At 37.1% G+C, this 15,844-nt stretch overlaps 1 protein-coding gene across 16 annotated transcripts in view; it reads left to right on the top strand.

Annotated features, from left to right (window-relative positions):
* The window catches only part of RFX7 (regulatory factor X7), a 166,456-nt gene extending 150,826 nt beyond the window's left edge, over positions 1-15,630 (top strand). For all 16 annotated transcript variants that reach the window (XM_054239678.2, XM_054239676.2, XM_078334271.1 and 13 more), the window contains 5 exons: positions 1,823-1,943; positions 3,241-3,321; positions 4,013-4,220; positions 7,191-7,486; positions 9,536-15,630. In XM_054239678.2, coding sequence (XP_054095653.2) covers positions 1,823-1,943; positions 3,241-3,321; positions 4,013-4,220; positions 7,191-7,486; positions 9,536-12,808 — 3,979 coding nt within the window. In that variant the 3' untranslated portion in view covers positions 12,809-15,630. The remainder of the gene's footprint in view (positions 1-1,822; positions 1,944-3,240; positions 3,322-4,012; positions 4,221-7,190; positions 7,487-9,535) is intronic.
* Positions 15,631-15,844: the final 214 nt, after the last annotated feature.

Below are 15,844 nucleotides of genomic sequence, written 5' to 3'. Positions count from 1 at the left end.
CCTTTCTTCTCTGGAGCACTTCTCAGCATTTCCCAGCCTGCAGTCCTCAAGCTTAACCCAGATAAAGTCACTATATTAATTTTTCTCACTTTACTTCTTTAGGTAAACAATACTTCACATTACTTCTTGTGGCAACCTTTCTCCTACCCAGCTTGTGTCAAAGTAAAAAATGTTGGTATACTAATGTAATGAAAAAAAAAAAAACATCAAAATCTGAAACACCGAGGGAGAACAGAACGGATTCCTTATCTCTGAAATGTCTCATTACACTGCTTCTCTTTATTTTTAAGCCCATCTCTGCCAGTGCTGTCTTAGGAGCCAGGGGGGCAATGTTTCTTCTTTACTTTTTTTTTTTTTTTAGGTCTTTTGTTTCTTTAAGGTTTTTGATAGTTTTTCTAATTTTCTTTTTGTGCTGATTTGAACCATAAAGAACTAATTTAACTTGCTTCTGAAATTGATTTGATGCAACTCATTTTCATTGTTAGCACCCAAAAAGAGTTACCTCTTCACTTAGTACCTTGAACCCTGCAAGACTCCGGAGCCCTCAAAGTATCAAATTTAGTCTCAATTTAAATATGAGGCTGCTAATACTTCCTGTATAGGAAACTTTCAGTACATGTTAGTTCCCTTTCTCTTCCTGCTCTTCAGCATTGTTGGTGATGTATTTGCTGGGCTGTTCCTTTCCTTTTAACCCCCAATGGTATGCCGGATTTGTTGTGGGAATAGGGAAGGGACAGACAAGGGAAATACCATTGTCTCCAGACCTACACTTACTCGCTTTGTATTAAGGCTCCCAGGGGTCTTTACCTCCTCGAGTCTCTCCCAACTTAATTTCTTGAGCTCAGGTCACTTGAGGGATGTTGTCAGGACATTCAGCAATCTACGAAAAGACTCAAGTCCCAATTTCCATTACACCCTGCCCAACATGTGTCCCAATTGTTTTGTTTCTTTTCTGTATGACTTCACCAAGAAGTTGTCCTGGTTGATGCTAAATGAGAGGTGAGGCAGAGACTAAGGGAATTCCTCTGGCTTTCTCTTCATTCATATTTCACAGGTAGCGGTTCTTCCAAAGGCCTTGGTGGCCAGAATGAGGTGTGGCCTTGGTCTGCTGCTGAACTGGTAGAGGATTGACACTTTACTATGACTAGCAGCTCTAGAGAAAAACAGAACACCTGATTCCAGTAGTGGTTAAGACTTGGTGTGTCTCTTGATCCCACTTGAAGTTACTGTCTTACAAAGTAACATTTTTTTCTGGCAGTACTAGGGCTGGTGGGGATAGAAGGAAGAACACTACGACCTTTGGAACTTCTCCCTGTGCCTCTGTTTTTTCTCTTATCAGTAAAATGAGAATGTTGGTATATTCCTAGGGTCCCTTTTAGTTCAAACATATCACATTTCTAAATTTTAAACCATCTAGTAGTGTTGTCTCTGTCTGATGTGCATGATATGTATATTGGAAATTATCCCAGTATGTAAGCCTGATGATACATATGGGGAAACTTACAGCCCTACCGGCAGAGCTGGATATGTTCATTTATGAGTGCTGGTTGGCATTGTAATTAGAAAACTTTGTACCAACATTATAACTTAATGCAAGATTTGTGAATGTTATTGAAAGCATGACTATATCCTGAAGGTGAAGCCAGTTAACTAAACCTGAGTTAACATGTATCGCCAAAGAGTGAAGATCATAGACATTGTGGTAAATGACTTGAAATGATCCTTTGCTTCACTTTGTCAAAAGGATCAAATTGTATTGAAATAGCACTCCCTGTGATATAATTCTGAATTCTATCTAAATTGGCCCTTCCTTCTTTTGCAGGAGCTATTGTGACAATCTTGGTTACCATCCATTAAGTGCTGCTGATTTTGGAAAGATCATGAAAAACGTCTTTCCAAATATGAAGGCACGTCGTTTGGGCACAAGAGGCAAATCTAAATATCCTTTACCAGAATGGTTTTAGTAACATCTCTATGTTCTCACTTGTTATAAGAACATCTGTTGTAGTTAAACTGGCAACTTTATTTAGAAATAAATTAACAAATAAAAGTAACCCAAAAGCATTTAGTAGAAATGCAAATGTAACTTTCACAGGTGTTTATCACACTGTGAGAGAAATAGCAAATAATGGTTTATTCATATATAAAGATTATGATTGATTTACCTTACTCTATCAATGTAAAGTGTTACTAATGGTCTGATCTCCTTTGTTTTAACAGTAGGAAGTTTTGAGGCCTGCCATATGTTCAGCAATTATATGAATAAAAGTTGAGAAAGATGCTAGCTTATCTTCTTTTCTTCTTTCAGTTTAGAAACATATGGGATCTCCTTAGCAAAAAAAGAATCAAAAAATTTTTTCATGGAACTGTAACGGAAACACTAATCTTTCAGTACAAATATTTTTTAGCCATCCATTTAAAGTCTGTATTAAAATTACAGCCAGACTATAGAAAAGGTCCTTCTTGTGATGGCGGAATACTTAGGAGCAAACAGAAGTAAACAAATTAAAATTAAGAATTCATTATAGTTCTTTCTCCTGTTAGAATAAGATTGTAAAATAGAGGGTCTCTGTATCATATTAGATTACATTCATTTTCTCCTTCCATAGCTCTTGTTTTTTTTCAGAGCATAAAATTAACCACCATGGAGGAGATGAGAAGAAGGCAAAGGGAAGAAACTTACTTTTCTAAAATGGTTCCAGGTGTTCTCTAACCACTTGTTGCATGACCTATTCTTGCTTCCCAAACGCAAACAAAAATGTTTTGATGTATCTTTGGCATGTTATAGGCGATAATCCTGTATGTTTCAGTGGAAAAAGAGAAACGAAAAGGTTAAAGCCCTTGTGACACTCTTTAAGAGTTGTTTTTGTCCCAGTGCCCTGGGCTAAAGTTTCCCTTCCTTGTGCCAGGTTTCCATCTGGCTATTCCTTTCCTTCTGACCTGTTTGTTACTGGTGGCTGGCACAGCATATTAGGAACATTTATTCATAAAATTTATAACAGATGAGAATGCTTTCTTTTAAGACAGTAATATTCAACATTCTAAAAGGATATTTCAGTTTCAAAAGAGTACAAGTGTCGCAAGTTTTTATTGAGGTTATTCTTACTGAAGAATTCAGAAAGTAGATGTTATCTCATGTTGATTTTATTCTCATTTCATATATGGTTAATTCTAAAGTGCTATCTGTATAAGAAATTCATTTGATTTCAAATATTTAGACCTTAACTGTTTGTTACATATTGCTACAGTGGACTAAGAAAAAAAGCTTTTGTTCATATGCCAACACTGCCCAACCTTGACTTTCACAAAACTGGAGACGGAGTAAGAATTCAGCCTTTTCTTTTTAATAAGTAAAACTGTACCTTTATATCAACATTGAAATGTACCCTGCAAAGTCTCATTTGGTTAAGACCAGGGACTGTGCCTTTTACAATTTAAATAAGCAATACACACACACACACACACACACATATATATGTATATGTATATATATGTGTATGTATATATGTGTGTGTGTGTGTGTGTGTGTATATATATATATGTCTATATCCCACAGTGGCTGAAATGTCAACATGAAATTTGGGGCAACAAAGTTTTGAAGTTACTGATTTCTTGTATTTCCTTATTTTGGACTGTGTGTGTGTGTGTGTGTGTGTGTGTGTGTGTGTATTGTAGGAAAGAGGAAAAAGTCAGTGTAATAAGTCATAGTGTAATATGTTTTATAGAAATTTTTTAGAAAAAACATATGGCTATTGGCATAGTTTTATTTATGTTAGGAAGATTCGAAATATCTATCAGTCTTCATATATGTTCAAAAACCATTTAAAATGTTATATTCGCAGGGCTGCTGACTGCTGTGCCCTAGTGGGTATGAGTCTCTTATTTGCAAAGCTCTTATATGTCTACCAGTGGGTCAGTTCATAGTGCTTTAACCCATATACAATCTTCAACGTGCTTCAATTTAATTTCTCTGGTATTTTACAAGTTAACTTTTCCTTTTTTCTATGCCTAGTTGGAAGGAGCTGAACCTTCTGGGCAGCTTCAAAATATAGATGAAGAAGTTATCTCTTCTGCTTGCCGTCTTGTGTGTGAGTGGGCCCAGAAAGTGTTAAGCCAACCATTTGACAACATCTTGGAATTAGCCCGCTTCCTTGTAAAAAGTCACTATATAGGCACCAAGTCAATGGCAGCTCTAACTGTAATGGCAGCAGCACCAGCAGGTATGACATTACTGTAAACAAGCTAACAACAGACAGAGGTATTGGTATATTTAGAACTGGTAGCAGAAGAGTTAGATCAAAGAACTTCATCTTTTAGTACTTCTATGAGTTCATTCTTAGTCCACTTAACACTAAAGTCAGGCGGGTTTGTTGAGCCAACAAAATAATAATCCTTTCATTATAACATAGCTTAATACTATGTTTCTGTATATTGCTTTGCTGGCATATAAAACTGTAGATTCCCCAGCTGATATGTTATTAATATTTCTATTTTTACATTTATAGGATGTGTTTATATGTACTTTTATTTGTACATATATGTATATGTATATCTAAGTTAATAAAATAGAAGTAAAATAAGATTCAATTTTAAAATTACTTGTTCAGTTCCTATTCCAGAAACTAATACTTTTAAATAAAATTTTTTTTAGACACTTTGACAGGTAATTTGGTCTCAAAAAAAAAAAAAAAAACCGTAACAAGCCTTACTGTAAAATAACAAGAGTGATATTTTTTAATATGCATTCATATGACTATTTTTATTCAAAGAGGAATTTTTAGAATCAATAGTTTTGGGAACTGACAGTCTTGTTAGAATGATTTCTTCCTAAACTAATAGTTATATAAAATATCAGTTCTGATTAATTTTTTAAAATATCTTATTTCAGTTATACCTTACAAATGTAAAATAAAGTGAATAAATTATCATTCTAGAAAATTGTGATTTCTATTAAAAATAGAGTGATACAGTGATCTGAGACTTATTTTTCCAAGGACAGTCCTTCTAAGTGTTAAATCTAAATATTTTTAAACCTACAGTAGATTTATCCTGGCCAGAACTGTAGTCTCTTAATTAACTTCACTTCTTTTCTTTTTTTAATGTTTTTTACACATTAATAATGACTCCATTTTCTTCTAGTTTACATTTAGTATGTGGTGGGGGGTGTGTATAACCTCTCATTTTGTGATCAGTTGAAGATTCATTTCAGAAAAAAATGTGTCATATAGTTTTTCCTGTCTACATGTAAACTGTATGACCTAAATCTGCTTATTCATTATACTGACAAGCAGGAGAATGCTTGACCAGACTTATCGAGCTAAACAGTTCATATATGTTACCTCATTTAATTCCCCCAGCAGTCCTGCGAGATAGGTGATATTTATTCCCAATTTATAGACTTGGGGAGGTCAATAAACTAATCGATGGGCATATAAGTAGTGGAGCCAGGATTTTAATCCTAAGTTGTCTGTCTCCAACGCCCAGGTTCACTCAATTATATCATAATGTCATATGGTAGAATGAGCTTGAAAAGGAGTGAACTCCAGTTTGCTTTGTTCTCTCCTACCCCAGCCAACACCTAGAAGAGCACTTGAACAGATGGAGGATTTAGGAGGTATCATGGGGAACAGAAACATCTCTTCCCTATTTCTCACAATATTCACAAAGTCTAACTGAGGAAAATGTTGAATGAATTGAATGAATTAATTTTTAAGGTATAAGTGTAAATAACCGTGTAACTTTTTTAACAAAAGTACTAAAAGTTACATATATAAAGAACAGTTTTCTTTTCCCTTTTTGAAAGCAATCAGCCTGAGAGGATAAACACTTTACCAACTGTATCATTACTCAAAACATTTTTAGAATGTCTCTTAAAATTTTAATCTCAGCCCTTACTACATTTTTCAAAAGGACCTCTGATAATAGACTAATTTCCATCCTTTGAAGGTGAATTTGGTTTTTTATAGTCTCCATATTAAGAACAGGTTGTGTTACAAATGTCCTTTTGTAAGTCAGCTGCTTGGAATTCATTCCTGTCTAAAAACCCTGGCAGGAAGGATAAGACAGCCAAGCTGTGAGCCATTGGCAGAGGTTCTCTGGGGTGCAGGTGCTGAGAAGCCAGAGCTGAGGCTGGGGCCTGGAAGGGGCAAAACAATTGCAGTTGGATTTGAGAGGAAAAATTGTGATTTTTTTTACAAGGGGTTAGGGGTTCAACAGATCCTCATCATTATTGAGTGTGGGGAGAGAGTTATAGCCTCTTAATTCTCTATTTCCTGCTCCCCACATCAAGTTGTTGTTGTTAACCAGAATGATGAAAAGCAGAAACTGGGATAGGGAAAAGAAAAGAAGGGGCAAGGTGTACCAGCGGGATAGTTGTTCCTCCCCTTTCTTCTTACTATAAAATAACAAGAGTAGTCATTGTTTTTTCTACCCACAACGTACTTTCTAATGATCTCAGTGCCACACCCTAAATCTGAAAAGAGCTTTCTAAAAGTTTTATATAATTTTTCTTAAAATTTATAATTTCCTTTTTTCACTGTTTTATCTTTCTAGTGTTTTAAAGGTTTGCTCAGTGACACTTTCTGGGAATATCTTAACCTTAGTCTTAAGAAATTCTGCTTCTTAATTTCTTCTAGGTCACACTGGAATAATTGTATAGTAGCAATAAAATAATAGTGCCTATTTCCATGAATTTCTGGTAGGATTAAAACTTGTTCTCTCCGTGGAATTTTTTTCCAAGATGTGGAGTGGCTTCAGCAAATATTTACTGAATTATTGAATGCCCCTCGTGGGCTAAATATTAAAATCATGATAATGCATGAACTTCTTTCTGATTAGAAATGAGGGGAGGGAAATTTACTGACCTTTGAGAAAAAGTAAAAATGCTGTGTTGGCGTTTATCTTAGCTTCTTCACATTTATGACATAGCTACTGTTTTTTAAATCCTGTTGTTGTTGATTTAACTGAAACTGTCACCTTAGTTGAACCATACTGTAAAATGACAAAGCTATATTGACAATTGTTTATAAATTCAAAGTCTAATGCTTAATGCTTTATAAAGAAATTGAGTTAAAATTTGCTGTTTTGGTTGCTTTGTCCAGTAGATGGCTACATTTTCAAAGAAATTCAAAGGAACCTACATTCTATAAAGGAGAGTATTTATTTTAGCTTTCCTTTCTGTTTATTTTCAGGAATTAAAGGAATTACCCAGCCTTCTGCTTTTATACCTACAGCTGAAAGTAATTCCTTTCAGCCTCAGGTGAAGACTTTGCCGTCTCCAATTGATGCTAAACAGCAGTTGCAACGGAAAATCCAAAAGAAGCAGCAAGAGCAAAAACTACAATCCCCTTTGCCAGGAGAATCCTCAGCAAAAAAATCAGAAAGTGCTACAAGCAATGGAGTAACTAATATTCCTAATGGAAATCCTTCAATCCTTTCTCCTCAACCTATTGGTATCGTTGTGGCAGCTGTCCCTAGTCCCATTCCGGTAATATAATTAAATAGTATTTGGCCTTATTGGGATGGTGGGAAATCAATTGTTTACTTAAAAGTGGCAGATGAGGGACTCCATGTTTGGATCACCTTCCATGAACACTCCCTTCGTGGAAGCTGTTTTTCTCTCTGCTGTATTTCCCCTCTGGGGTCCCCTTCCACACACTCTCGTGGAAGCCTGTCTTCTCCTCCTAAACTCCATCTCTCTCTATTCCCTTCCACTCTGTGGAAGCTGCTTTCCTCTCCTGGATTCCATCTTTCTGGATTCTCTCACTCAGTGTGAGAGTTAGCTATTTCTCTCTCCTTCTCCAGTTTCTCTCCCTAAACAAATGACTTTCTACAAACAATTTTAAAAAAAGTGGCAGATGAAAAGAAGGCAAGTATAGGTTTAGCCACAGACTGGTTTTGTGACCACAGGCAGATTCCCCTTCAGTTGGTTGTCTCTTATTCAGGATATGCTGTTGATTACGAAGTGAGCTGTGAATTATTGAAAATATTAAGATCCAAGACATGCAAAGTATGCACATAACCACTCAGACCTTTATGTAAGAGTGAGTCATTTTCTCATTTTCAGAGTTGTTTCATCTCTGGCCAGGCCACGATAATTTTTTTTTTTTTTTTAGACAAAGCCTGCTCTGTCACCCAGGCTGGAGTGCGGTATTGCAGTCTCGGCTCACTGCAGCCTCTACCTCCTGGGTTCAAACCATTCTTCTGCCTTAGCCTCCCAAGTAACTGGGATTGTAGGTACTTGCCATCACACCTAGCTAATTTTTGTATTTTGTATTTTTAGTTGGCCAGGCTGGTCCTGAACTCATGACCTCAAGTGATCCACCCACCTTGGCCTTCCAAAGTGCTGGGATTACAAGGGTGAGCTACCGCATCCAGCCAAGCCAAGATAATTTAATTGCAAACTTTTTTTTTTATTTAAAGGCTTTTCTTTTTAACATTCAGATGGTGCAAAATTATAATATATACTGATAACATTTAAATGTAGGCCTATCTGTGGCTTGCCAGATACAGAACTAGAACCTTGGCCAAGTTCTTTAGCTAGCTAGTTTGTTTCCTTATCTACAAATAGAGGTTCATAGTCTTCTTTCCTATCTCACACAACTGAGGTTATGATGAAGGGACTTTTAAAATGAGAGTACATCATGCCATAGTAAGTTGGTACTTTATGTTATTATTGATAATAATAGTTAAGAGATATTTTATCTTGTTTTTCTTTTTCCTATTATCGTCATCATCACATCATTAAAACATGAAATACCTGGTAACCGCACTATTCATTATAGGCAAACTGGGATACATACTACTTTTATCTTATATGCAGTGGTTTAGTTACAGACGTTTAAGGTAGACACATTTTAAGACAGTTTCCCCTCAGTGAGCCATCTTTGCATAGATTCTGGTAGGCAACCTTTACAGTTATATGTTTTTTAAGATTTTATGTCTTCCTCCTATAACCCCCTTAAATCATTGTTTCAGCAAATATTCATCACACCTGTGAAGCTTTTCATCTTGTTAGCTGAAAAATGACTTAATGTTCTTTTTTTTTGGACAGGGTCTTGCTCTGTCACTCAGGCCAGAGTGCAATGGTGCAATCTTGGCTCACTGCAACCTCCGCCTCCCAGGTTTAAGCAATTCTTCTGAGTAGCTAGGATTACAGGCGCCTGACACCACACCCAGCTAATTTTTGTATTTTTAGTACAGATGGGGTTTTGCCATGTTGGCCAGGATGGTCTTGAACTCCTGACCTCAGGTGATCCAACCACCTCAGCCCCCCAAGTGATAGGATTATAAGTGTGAGCCACCGTGCCCAGTCTCTTCTTACCTATTTTTTATTTACAATGCATTATGGTTGCATTTGTTATATTTGTGTGTCTGGTTGTGTAGAACCTGGTCTAGAAGAGCTCTCTTCTAACATAGGAACTTTTTTCTTTTTAACATTAACATTTAATGAATGCCTTGAAAGTATATACAGATACGTGAATTACTATTTGTAACCTAGACCTGTTAAATCTGACTTTTTGCTATCTTTTTACAGGTCCAGCGGACTAGGCAATTGGTAACTTCACCGAGTCCAATGAGTTCTTCTGATGGCAAAGTTCTTCCTCTCAACGTACAGGTGGTCACTCAGCACATGCAGTCTGTGAAGCAGGCACCAAAGACTCCCCAGAACATTCCAGCCAGTCCTGGTGGAGATCGTTCTGCCCGGCACCGTTACCCTCAGATCTTACCCAAACCAGCCAACACCAGTGCACTCACCATTCGCTCTCCAACTACGGTCCTCTTTACTAGTAGTCCCATCAAAACTGCTGTTGTACCCGCTTCACACATGAGTTCTCTAAATGTGGTGAAAATGACAACAATATCCCTCACACCCAGCAACAGTAACACCCCTCTTAAACATTCTGCCTCAGCCAGCAGTGCTACAGGAACAACAGAAGAATCAAGGAGTATTCCACAGATCAAGAATGGTTCTGTTGTATCACTTCAGTCTCCTGGGTCCAGGACCAGCAGTGCGGGGGGAACATCTGCTGTGGAAGTCAAAGTGGAACCTGAAACATCATCAGATGAACATCCTGTACAGTGCCAAGAGAACTCTGATGGGGCTAAAGCTCCCCAAACACCTAGTGCCCTTTTGGGGCAGAAAAGTAACACAGATGGAGCACTGCAGAAACCTTCAAATGAAGGTGTCATTGAAATAAAAGCAACTAAGGTCTGTGACCAGAGGACCAAATGTAAAAGTCGCTGTAATGAAATTCTGCCAGGCACATCAACAGGCAATAATCAAAGCACTGTCACTCTATCAGTTGCTTCTCAGAACTTAACTTTCACCAGCACCAGCTCACCATCTAATGGTGACTCAATCAATAAAGACCCTAAAATATGCACTAAAAGCCCAAGAAAACGACTGTCTTCTACATTGCAAGAGACCCAGGTGCCTCCTGTAAAGAAACCAATTGTGGAACAGCATTCAGCAGCTACCATAGAAGGGCAGAAACAAGGCAGTGTTAAGAAGGACCAAAAGGTTCCACATTCAGGGAAAACAGAAGGTTCAACAGCAGGTGCTCAGATTCCTAGCAAGGTATCAGTAAATGTCAATTCACACATAGGAGCGAATCAACCCTTGAATTCTGCCCTTGTTATCAATGATTCAGCTTTGGAACAGCCAGCAACTCCATCATCATCTCCAGATATAAAAGTAAAACTTGAAGGAAGTGTCTTTCTCTTGGACAGTGATTCAAAGTCAGTTGGCAGCTTTAATCCAAATGGATGGCAGCAAATCACTAAGGATTCTGAGTTTATATCTGCCAGTTGTGAACAACAGCAAGATATCAGTGTTATGACAATTCCTGAGCACTCTGATATCAATGACTTAGAAAAATCTGTTTGGGAATTAGAAGGAATGCCACAGGACACATATAGCCAGCAGCTACATACCCAGATACAAGAATCTTCTTTGAATCAAATACAAGCACATCCTTCAGATCAGTTACCTCTGCAATCTGAACTGAAGGAGTTTGAGCCTTCTGTTTCCCAGACAAATGAAAGCTACTTTCCTTTTGACGATGAACTTACACAAGATAGTATTGTGGAAGAGCTGGTGCTTATGGAGCAGCAAATGTCAATGAACAACTCGCATTCCTATGGCAGCTGTTTGGGAATGACCCTTCAGAGTCAGTCAGTAACTCCAGGAGCTCCAATGTCATCTCACACCTCCAGCACCCACTTCTATCATCCAATCCATAGCAATGGCACTCCAATCCACACACCTACACCTACACCCACACCCACACCCACTCCTACCCCAACCCCAACCCCAACATCTGAAATGATTGCTGGATCTCAGAGTCTATCACGGGAGAGCCCTTGTTCCAGGCTAGCCCAGACTACACCTGTGGATAGTGCTTTAGGAAGTAGCCGGCATACACCCATTGGTACTCCACATTCTAACTGCAGCAGTAGTGTCCCTCCCAGCCCTGTTGAATGCAGGAATCCATTTGCATTCACTCCAATAAGCTCCAGTATGGCATATCATGATGCCAGCATTGTGTCAAGTAGTCCTGTGAAACCAATGCAAAGACCCATGGCCACACACCCTGACAAAACTAAGCTTGAATGGATGAATAATGGGTATAGTGGGGTTGGTAATTCATCGGTGTCTGGCCATGGCATACTCCCAAGCTATCAGGAACTAGTGGAAGACCGTTTCAGGAAACCTCATGCTTTTGCTGTGCCTGGACAGTCTTACCAGTCTCAATCCAGACATCATGACACTCATTTTGGTCGTTTGACTCCTGTCTCTCCTGTGCAGCATCAAGGTGCCACTGTAAATAACACCAACAAACAGGAGGGTTTTGCAGTCCCTGCCCCTCTTGATAATAAAGGAACTAATTCATCTGCCAGCAGCAACTTCAGATGCCGGAGTGTGAGCCCTGCTGTTCATCGCCAACGTAATCTTAGTGGAAGCACCCTCTACCCAGTATCTAATATCCCACGATCTAATGTGACCCCCTTTGGAAGTCCAGTAACCCCAGAAGTTCATGTTTTCACAAATGTTCACACAGACACATGTGCCAACAACATAGCTCAAAGAAGCCAATCAGTTCCATTAACAGTCATGATGCAGACAGCCTTCCCAAATGCTCTTCAGAAGCAGGCAAACAGTAAAAAAATAACCAATGTTTTGTTGAGTAAACTTGATTCTGACAATGATGACGCAGTGAGAGGTTTGGGAATGAACAACCTGCCCTCTAATTATACGGCCCGGATGAATCTCACTCAGATTTTGGAACCTTCTACTGTTTTTCCTAGTGCCAACCCACAAAATATGATCGATTCCAGCACTTCTGTTTATGAATTCCAGACACCATCTTACCTCACCAAAAGTAATAGCACCGATCAGATCAATTTTTCTCCTGGAGATAATCAAGCACAATCAGAAATTGGAGAGCAACAGTTAGATTTCAATAGCACTGTTAAAGACCTGTTGAGTGGAGACAGCTTGCAACCCAACCAGCAGCTGGTAGGTCAGGTAGCATCTGATCTCACCAACACTGCATCTGATTTCTCTAGCGATATCAGGTTGTCTTCTGAACTCTCAGGCAGCATCAATGATTTGAACACTTTAGACCCAAATCTACTGTTTGATCCAAGTCGTCAGCAGGGACAAGATGATGAAGCTACACTGGAAGAATTAAAGAATGATCCATTATTTCAACAAATTTGCAATGAATCCATGAATTCTATGACTTCATCAGGTTTTGAATGGATAGAAAGCAAGGACCATCCTACTGTTGAAATGTTGGGTTAAATTGTGTTTTATAATATGTAGCACACTGTATCTAAAGACATATGTATTGTATTTGTCTTAATGGAAGTGCCTCCCGCAGCAGAAATACTATTAATTGTGACATTTTAAAAGCGTTTGCTGCAGAAGTGGTTTCTTCTTCAGTAGGAAATGGTTAGACTTGCCTCAGTTCTTAAAAAGTGTCTAAAGACAGTAGTCTGTAGAAGAACAAGTATTAGGTTTTAAATTTTATAATGTGCCCCATTTAATCACATTGTTTGCTAGTAATCAATTGACTATCCAGCTGTTACAAGAGCAGTCAATCTTTATTTTGTGCAAGTTGGTTTCATCAGTTGATCTGCACAGAACTCAGAATAAACCATCAATTTTAGACATAGGCTATTTTGTTGTTGGCATTATCTTTTAGATACAAAATCATAGCTAAGGTGAACTGTAGACAAGAAGGTCTTCCTTGAAACAGGGATAATATTCAGGTTATTATAAATATTTAGGCTTGAAGCATAGAGCTACTGTAGGATGAAAATATCTGTAGGACTTTCTGGGGCTTCAGTACCGTTTATACACGCATGATGAAGGGCTTAAATAGGAGAAAATAATGGAAAATTAAATATTACTTTAAGGAAAGCAAAGCTGCACTAAAATTTTTAAGAGAAAAAAACAAGTAGCCATTTATATTTGTGACCCTGCATTAATATTATTTGTAAGTGTTGATTTTAATATGGAGCTAGCCCACATGGATGCACAGGCACACACACACTAAACAAGTAAATATAACTCGACATTTGTAATATAAATACAAGCATGTTAGAAAAATGCTTTATGTTTTGTTAGTTGAGGTAGGGGAATGAGCAGGAAAACAAAAGCATTCTCTTTGTTTCATCACAATGGTTGCATGTACTTATTGAGATTCTAATTGAGATTTATTTTGAAGTTTTTCATTAAAATATATCTCAGTAATCAATTTTTTCCTCTTCAGTTGAGTGACTGATTCCTTCACTCCTCTTGAATATAGTAACATAGTTTGATCCTAGGATCCCTTTGAAAAACAAGCAGGAAGAAGGATAACATAAAAAACAGCAAAAAACATTTCACCACATAAGGTCTGAAGCCACATATCTTTGTATCTCTGATGAAACAAAGGGGATATCAATAGTACTTGAAGAAGAGGAGCATTTTATTACTTGCTTTATTTATTTATTGTGATAACCACGATTGCAAATGAAGAACTCAGGATTTGTTTTAAAATGTTTCTCTCAATGGCTCCCTTTTTTTTGTGAATAATTATTTATGAGTTGCATATTGACACAAATCTCACTGGTTGAAAGCTCCATTTAAGTGAGTATCAAGATCACTTTCAAAAAGATTTTTAAATTGCCATTGTTTAAAAAGCTAACACGAAACCATTTGCTATGCTGCCTTGAACCTAGCTAAGCTTTCCTTTATCTTAGTAAGCCAATCAGAAGACTACAATCAATGAATATTTAGCAAATGTGCTGAAGAGTTTAATTTAATATGGTTTTGTTGTTCAATAAATTTGCAAGGTAGGGTATTAACATATTTTGATAAATAAATGGTGCTAGAGTTGGCGCAGAGGTTTATAAATTGATATGTCTTAGTTATTGGCATTTGTGTGTGTTTGCTGTTAATCTTGATTTAATGATTTGTTAGGTACTTTTTTCTTGATGCTAGTTATTTCTTCACTGTACATTGAGACAGAGCACTACTGCACACCAAAGTATGCAATACCCAAAGGAAATTGTGTGATTTCTTCTAACAAATGATGGGAGCCTTTCTCTATGAGATACTCTGAAAAGGAGATTTTGAGGCCATTCTAATCCCTTGTTTACATTATTAGCTTCCTACTAATATAAAAATAATGGAAATCTTTTTTGATAAAAATATAAAGACTGGAGGATTTTTAACCCCCTGTACAGTATTGCAGCAAACCTCTTTAAATTTGGTTGAATTCGTCCAGCAAACTTTCTGGGGTTCCTACATTGCACTAAATTTGTTGAACCTGTGGTAGGCACATCTCTTAGGATAAATGCAACCAATACAGTCCACAGATTAAACTTTTTAAATGTGTTTCATTATGAAAAGACAAAATGTCATCAAAGTGACAGATAAAATTGTCTTATGTAGCAATGTGCATTGATCTCAATGAGATATTTCTTTTATTCTCTTACATGAGAATATTACAGCAGGAAGAATTAAGTTTAGTTTGCTTCACCATGTTAATACATGATCACAAAATGTGCATGAGTGTTATTGACTTACCTTGTACAGTACTAGGATTCCTGTAACCACTCTTTTTTTTCTTCGCTGTATTGAAACTGGTTCACTGTTAACCAGGCAAGCATAGTTATTCACAGGTTATTTACTTTATGTTTACTAATTCTGCTTAGTTATTGTTGAACATGTTCTGTTCCAGATTATTTTTTATTGTTTTGACGTTTAAAACATTTTACATACTGTTTATCATAAGACTTCATGAAGTAAATAATTTTGCATATAATTGCAATAAGCACTGACTTTTGAACTGAAAAGAAGGAAAGTGTTTTTTTGTGCAGTGCATCTGAGGTTCATATAATAGTCTTGTACTATAATGTGCTTTACTACACGATAAATGACAAAAACAAGCCCTGTTTCATGTTTCATTTAGTGCAAAAAGTCGGATTTCCCCAGTGTTTTGTTGTCTGTTGTACCTGCTGAAACTACAGTAGTTGACTATTGCGGTAGCATTTCAGTTCTCTTTTTTTATTAAAAGTGCTTAAAAATTGTTTTTTAAATGTTTTCAAAAACAATTAAAAACATTTTATATTAAACTGACTGGATCTGAAGGTGTTTTATGGGACATATTTTATATAGGCATCACATTTTGTAAACAGACCCAATGTTATTCTTCCTTTGATGTCATGAACTTTGGGAAATGAATAAAAATCAGCAGAAGGCAGAACAGTGCTGCTGATCTGCTTTGTGCTATTAATCCAGAAGAATACACAGATCTTTTTTCATTCGTTGAAACTCTGCTGTTCACTT

This window comes from Callithrix jacchus, chromosome 8, assembly GCF_049354715.1.
Source record: "Callithrix jacchus isolate 240 chromosome 8, calJac240_pri, whole genome shotgun sequence".
In the NCBI taxonomy this organism is placed as follows: domain Eukaryota; kingdom Metazoa; phylum Chordata; class Mammalia; order Primates; family Cebidae; genus Callithrix; species Callithrix jacchus.
Note: the sequence above shows the minus strand (reverse complement) of the source record. Positions and strands in the feature narration are given on the sequence as shown.